This window comes from Frankliniella occidentalis, unplaced genomic scaffold (assembly GCF_000697945.3).
Source record: "Frankliniella occidentalis isolate FOCC.00 unplaced genomic scaffold, Focc_3.1 Scaffold23, whole genome shotgun sequence".
Lineage (NCBI taxonomy): Eukaryota > Metazoa > Arthropoda > Insecta > Thysanoptera > Thripidae > Frankliniella > Frankliniella occidentalis.
Genome location: NW_026267153.1, coordinates 129,664 through 136,748, shown reverse-complemented (window position 1 = coordinate 136,748; position 7,085 = coordinate 129,664). Strand labels below are relative to the sequence as shown.

General features: G+C 43.7%; 1 protein-coding gene across 1 annotated transcript in view; it reads left to right on the top strand.

Moving 5' to 3' along the window:
- The window catches only part of LOC127748965 (uncharacterized), a 19,468-nt gene that overhangs the window by 2,512 nt on the left and 9,871 nt on the right, over positions 1 to 7,085 (top strand). Inside the window, exon 2 of the mRNA XM_052265035.1 lies at positions 4,560 to 4,721. Within this exon, the coding sequence (XP_052120995.1) occupies positions 4,560 to 4,721 (162 nt within the window). The remainder of the gene's footprint in view (positions 1 to 4,559; positions 4,722 to 7,085) is intronic.

Here is a 7,085-nt window from a genome sequence, read left to right as displayed (position 1 = left end):
AAAAAAGGTAAACAGTATAACAAAATTAGTAAACATGTGACCTCAACTGGAAGAAGTGGAGAGGGTGTCACGACGGTTGCCTATCACCCCCTCAGAGGCCGCAGCATGGGGCTTTGAACTCAAGCACCGCTTCGAGGAGTTTGAACTATTCTCGCTCCTGTAGATTATGAAACACAGAAATTTTCTTAGATTCAATTTTGTAGAGAATGCCAGGCCCTGCATGGTTTGTAAAAGTCACTTTTTTCATAAACCTGCTGGTTTTATCAAAATACGCCGAAAACAAAAATTTGAACACCGAAAAAAGTCGGGATATTTCAGTTTTTCTCAGTTTTTCTTTACAGGCAACAATTGTTTCAATCTCAACACCACAAACCCGTATACTTTCTTTCCGTCCGCGTGATTCTGCGTTGATTGATGATATTTGCAACCCACTACCCATAAAAGAAAGCGATTTTCCTGCATTTGAACGTGGAAAAACCTAATATTTTGTACTTTGAACGAGATTTGAGCTATTAAACATAGTGGGATTATTCTGTAATTTTGCAATAGACGATCTCTAGGCAATTTCAGAACGATCAGTAAAGTGTAGAGCCCATTCAGACGTCTTTCTGGGCCAACACACAAATTTACAGAAATGCCGAGCGCCTGGTGGGTAGGCAACCCAGCAGTGCAATCCCTTCCGCGCACTTTTTGAGCGTCACTAAGGTCCGGAAATGAATATCGGATGGCAGAATCGAAATCAGAGGGGTACAATTAGTCGGAAACGACACCCTGCTTGTCGTTTTGGCATAATTTTTGCAAAGTGTTCAAAAGGGTTCAAACCTTGAACAGATTTGGTACAGGGGCTTTCTCACCGTGGGTATCACATCAGTGGACCATCCACACATCCTCGCGAAGTGAAACATTAGCAAAGAGGCATGTTTACGCCGATTTTCATAGCTAGAACAGCCAAAATCGCATTTTGTACAAGGTGTTCAAAAACTGTTCAATATCTCGGCTCCACACGCAGCCATCGAAATGGGCTGCGGACCAAAAGTTTCTAAATGGTCTCAGGAACCTATGTGCCAAATTTCATGCTTTTATCACGATTTGCAAGATTGTTATGAGAATTTGATTGTACCTCTTGCACTAATAGTACTTATCCTACACAGGTGTATAGGAGAATTCCTATACTTGTATGGTAAGAATACTATCGCGTATGGTAGAATTACCATACGCCTGTATGGGAAAATTCCCATACATGTATATGTGAATTGCTGCAGATACATTTAGAGGAAATCTACTATATAAATTTTTTACAGTGTATAAGTCAATTTACTTACTTGAGTAAAACTAAGGCTTCCAGGCGGGCTTGCAGCCCAAAAGATTTGCACCCTGGACATGAGAAAAGACTGTAACGATGCGAGACCGTGCCTGCACCCCACCCATCTGCTTTGGAAAGGAATAAAAAATAAGACCACGTCTCGCGTAACAGGCTTCGCGATATCTCACGCAACACTGTTACGCTGCGACGCACCTGGCGCACACATAGCTAGGCCTGCGGTGCTGACACCCGAGACGAGTTAAGGAGAGGGTATAGGGGAACAGGGCCTTCCGGGCCCAAAATTTGTCATACTCGAACCATTTGTCAGGGTCTTATTACTCTAAAATTAGGGACATGAAACGTCCTGCTGTTCGGTAACCGATTTCATTAAAAGTTCTAATTTTGACAGATTGCTTGGGGCCTCATCCCGATTACTAGGCAACACCTGCATACACGCATGTACTGCGGGTAGCCAGATGACCCTCTTCAGGCGTCTCCAGGCGTGTTTTTTAGATTTTGAACCCCGTTTCAGGTTGCGCATTTTGACAGGCGATACTGCTATCGAAAGGGTATGAGGTGCCCTTTAAGTCTGCGAAGAAAAAACCGCAACTCTTGCGGACTTCGAGCGCCGAGCGCAAGTGACGCGGAACGAGACACTTAGGCCCCTGGCGTTGACGGGCCCAGGTAAATGAGGGTTATATATGCTTCATATATAATTATATATGCTCTGTATATGGTAATATATGTCCTTATATATGACCACATATATGACCATATATTACTAAATATGGATTATATTTAATTGTATATGGGCTTATATATTACCATATATGGGTCCATATATCACCATATATGTTTCGATATACAGCCATATATAGCACTATATTAGCATATATGCTTGTATATGACCATATATGGCTGTATATCGAAACATATATGGTGATATATGGACCCATATATGGTAATATATAAGCCCATATACAAGCATATATGATCATATATGACCATATACAACCATATATGTGGGCATATATGTCGTCATATATAAAGCATATATCGCTGTATATGATCATATACAAATCGTATATGGCCATATACAACCCCATTTACCTGGGGGGCGACGGTGGTGACCAATTGCACTTGCTGGATGTAAACTATAACCCCCAAGGTCTCAGTTTAAACCCTCGTCGAAACCTCCGGTGGCGCGCAGCGCCTACAACGTTCCCAACAAGAAGCGAGCCTCTTTCCCGCGCTCTCGGAGGGCGTTTCGAAAATCGAGTGGCGCGACCCCTAAACGTTGTCGCACGGACCTCGGACAGCGACTGGAAATCATCGTTTAATGTCCTCTGTCATTTAGCGCCCGAACCTCCTCAATTCGTCACTTCTACCTCCAATTTCGGGCAGGCTATTGGACGCCTCCTTGTACGTCTTTATGTGCAACGTGGTCATTTTCGCCGTATTTTTGTCGAATAAAGCACTCAAGCGCCCAAACGGTGCAAGATAGAGTCAAACGGACAACATTTTCATTCAAGGGGACTCTACTTTCACGAGGTAACCCTAAGAAGACCATAAAAAAAAATACCTACTGTTTGGGCCAACCCTTATTTCTTTGTTAACCCCTTTCACCCCCTTACACTGAGTCTAGTTTTGCGATACTTTTAACACAAAACCATGCAATAACTGGTGTTTTGCGATTCCCACGCTAAAGGGCATGATAACTCCAAAAAATGTGATAAAATCATCACAAAAACTATTTTATTACATTTTTGTGATGATTTTATCACAAAAATGTAATACTTTCATCACATTTTTTTGGGTTATCATGCCCATTAGTGTGGGAATAGCAAAACACCAGCTATCGCAGAAATTAAGTAAAAGTATCACAAAACGGATTTCAGTGTAGGGGTGGTTGCCAGGATTTGCACCAGGCGTTTCGTTGTTCCCAGGAGTGACCCTCAAGATACCATGAAACTTTTAGACCTTTAGCTCATCTCCTTCCTCTTACACGGACGACAGACAGACAGACAGACACGAGAGCAGTTGCATAAGCAGGCTTTAGTGCTTCTTTTAAAAGCAGAGGGGCGGGTTAAAAAGCTGAAGCGCGGGCTGAAAAACACATGGGCCGTGTACAGGGGACGTCCTCAGAGGATATCAACCTGGTTTTGACCAACCACAAAACTCAAACCTTTGAGGGGGTGGGGGTGAGTGTGGAGGGGGGAGGGGCTGTCCGATTGCAATTTCGCTTGCACCGCTCGAAAGAGAGCGGAAAGTTGAGTCGATTCTTGAAAAATGATGACTTTCCGAGTGTCAATTTTGGAGTTGTTACGGCCGGTTTTTACACCCTTCCCTAGGGGGTGCACAGCTCGTTTGGGGTCGCCAACGGCTTGCGCACTTCCCGAGCCTCGAGATGAATGATTGGGACGCCTGCATACCAAATGTTTTAGCTTCCTGGCTCAAAAAACATAAAAACGACGTCCGTTGAAAAAATCCGCCTGCTAATTTTGATGAGCAGTGTCTAACTCATAAAAATAGTTAGGGTGCTAGAGGGCATTGACAAAAATAAGGTGAAAAAGACCAAATTGTCTATTAAAACGTAAGAAATGGCTTTATATCGAATTTTTTTTATACTTTCCTATTAACTCGTCTCGGGTGTTAACGCCGCAGGCCTGGCTAATATGTGCGCCAGGCGCGTCGCAGCGTAACAGTGTTTCGTGATATCGCGAAGTCTGCTGCGCGAGACTTGGTCTGGCGTACATATAGCTAGTATTTAAACAACAATGTCGATTGAGAACAACAGAAGTTGTTGCAAAACGGTAATTTTGTTGCAAAACAGCAATGTTTGTTGCAAAACAGTAATGTTGTTCCTAAACTGCTATGTTGTTTCTTAAAACGATTGCTGTTCTTCAACAACCTTTGTTGCTGCTGAACACCTTTTGTTGTAAATAAACAATTCTCTTGTGCGCCTGAACAATTTTTGTCGTTCCTGAATAATCTTTGGTTGTCCCTGAACAGCCTCTGTTGTCCCTCAACAACTTTTGTTGTTACTCAACAACACGGAGTCAATGAAAAAATAAACAGGATATTTTCTGTTAATTCTAGATGTTATTTTTTACCGTGAGTCATTTTCCCCCCGGGGTGGACTCTATCAGAGCGGCTACTGTACAATCGGAGAGGAGTACAAAGACTACACTAATCCGTTACCCACGCCGGACTCCATGATCTCATTCTTTGTGCAGTAAAAAATTCTACTTTTCAGGGCCCATTCATATCTTACGCCGATAGGTTTTACCAGTGCGAAAAAGAGGGCAAATGGTCATGGAATATGCGAGTTTCACACTTCAATCCACAGAAACCGAAACAATTGCAAGTTCTTAGCGGAAATTTGACTGCTCCAGTACCAATAGACGATAGTGCCTGGGTAAGATATTGTTATTCTTTGATCAGATTTGTCTTTGGCTTGAGTCACTGCACAATAAAAACATGCCCTCATTTGAAACGTTCCCGTTCGGGTCGTTTTTCACTTTGCCATCTCATATAGGGTAACGGGCCCACTGATGGACACTGTACCAGTGATGGACACTTTTCTCGGTTTGCAGCCATACTTTCCATTTTACGATGTTGGCACGAAACTAATGTTCTATTAAGACCCCGATCCCTTCTGGGGTATAATGAGCCAAACTACCTCGCTCTGTTCTTTACATTCCAAGAAAAAGGGGTGTCCATCGCTGGGCAAATGCATCTCTGAATGTGTCTATCATTGGGCATAACCCTTACGCAAGGCTCTGTAACTTAAAAGGCAAACGAGGCAATTCCAGAGTGGCACATGTCTGACAGAACAGTGTCCGTAACGCTATTTTGGAGCGACTGAAAGGTGCTTTGGTTCTGTTCAATGACAAGGCGCGTCTTGAGATGGTGATTCTGGACATGTATTGCAAAACAACGCACCACCCCTGCGTCGGTCGCAAATCGACGCATCCGTGCAACAATATCCTATCTGTTTCGCTGCTCCGAAAGACTTGCCTTATCTGTTTCGCTGCTCCAAAAGACAAGCCTGTGTGGTTTTCGGCGATCTCTGCAGCACTTTCTTATTATTATTGTGGGTTTGCTAACATGAACGGGAGAAAAAAGGAACAAGCAGGCCCGCCCTTCCGCCAAACGAAGTTGCCAGCTTCGTTTCGCTGCATCGGCAACTCCGTTCGGCAGGGGCCGGGCCTGCTTGGCCTACCGGCGGCGAGGGTCGCATTTCAGTCACCCGATTTACTGAAAAAAATTATCAAATAATGTAGCGGGCCTTCGATTTGTCTAAGCCTCGGTTAGTGCCCTCGTTAGACTTTTCTTTACGGACACACACTACGCTCCGGAGGCAACTTCGTGCGGCGGGGGCCGAGCCTAGCTCGGCCTTACGGCTGCGTTGGGTCACTGTAAGGCACTTTGCATATTTAAAACTTAGGCTTCCGGTCTGCGGCCCTAGGGATTTGCTCCTTGGACATAAGAAAAGAATGTAACGGGGCAACACCGTGACTACACCCCACCTTTCTGCTTTGCTTAGGAATAATAAAAAAAAATGAGCAAGCGCATATGTGCACGCAAAATAGTGTGTTTGCTAAAACAGAAGTGGGCCTTTGTAAATTTAGCAAACTGTCTTGCTGTTCCTGCTAACTTTCTTTTGCTGCTATGGGAACAGCAAACATTTTTTCTGTTCCAGCTAAATTTTTGTTGTTCCAGAAACATTTTGCTGGAATAGCAAAACAGTTTGCTAAATTTACAAAGGCTCACTTCTGTTTTAGCAAACACACTATTTTGCGCGTACCTGGTATTGTGAAACAGCTTTAAAACTTGACTTTTTGCCAATTGTTTAGCAGATGATACCACTGCTTGTACAACAGCTAAATGGGTAGCGTTCACGATGGCCAAGGTCCAGTTTTGTCAACAATAGTCCTTTTGTGAGGATGGTCACCAAGGCCCATAACCCTTTTAAATAATCATAGTTAGGAGGGGCGGGGTAGCGTTGACGATGGTCACCAAGGCCCAATATTGTCAACAATACTAAGCCATAGCCGTTTTAAAATAATGTTTGCATTAGGAGGAGCGGGGTGAGATTGGTAGCGTTGACGAGGGCCACCAATGACCACATTGTGGCCACCAACCAGCATGGCCAGTATTGTCAACAATAATGCGCCATTACCCCTTTAAAATAACATTATTAATAGGCGGAGTGGGGCGAGATGGGTAGCGTTGACGATGGTCACCAATGACCACATTGTGGTCACCAACCAGCATGGCCCAGTATTCAGTATTGTTAACAATACTGGACCATTGCTCTATTTAATTATTTTTACTAATATTAGGAGGAGCGGGGTAAGGTGGGTAGTGTTGACAGTGGTCACAATGACATTTTACATCTATTCCTTGAAATGATGCGTATTATATAATTCAAGGGAAAATATGTAACGCAAGTAAATTTTAACATTTTTAATTGCAGTTTTAGAATATATTTACTTCAAAACGTTGCAGCGTGGTGGGTCAAGTTGAATGGTGTGTTCCGTATTTAGCACAATTTCGGTACCATCCTGCGTTGGATAAAAGTAGGGATGAACAGTTATGTAATTCATTAGGATGCAGGTTCTCTTATCTCTCACTTCGGATTCTGAGTGTGGATTGGGAGGGGGGGGGAGGGCTGATTCCCCGCAGCCGTCCCCAGGTACAGCCCACCCAGCATAAAATGGACTTAAGCGATCAGCTAGTGAGGTAGACCGTCTGAAGGTTAGCGGCGACATATATA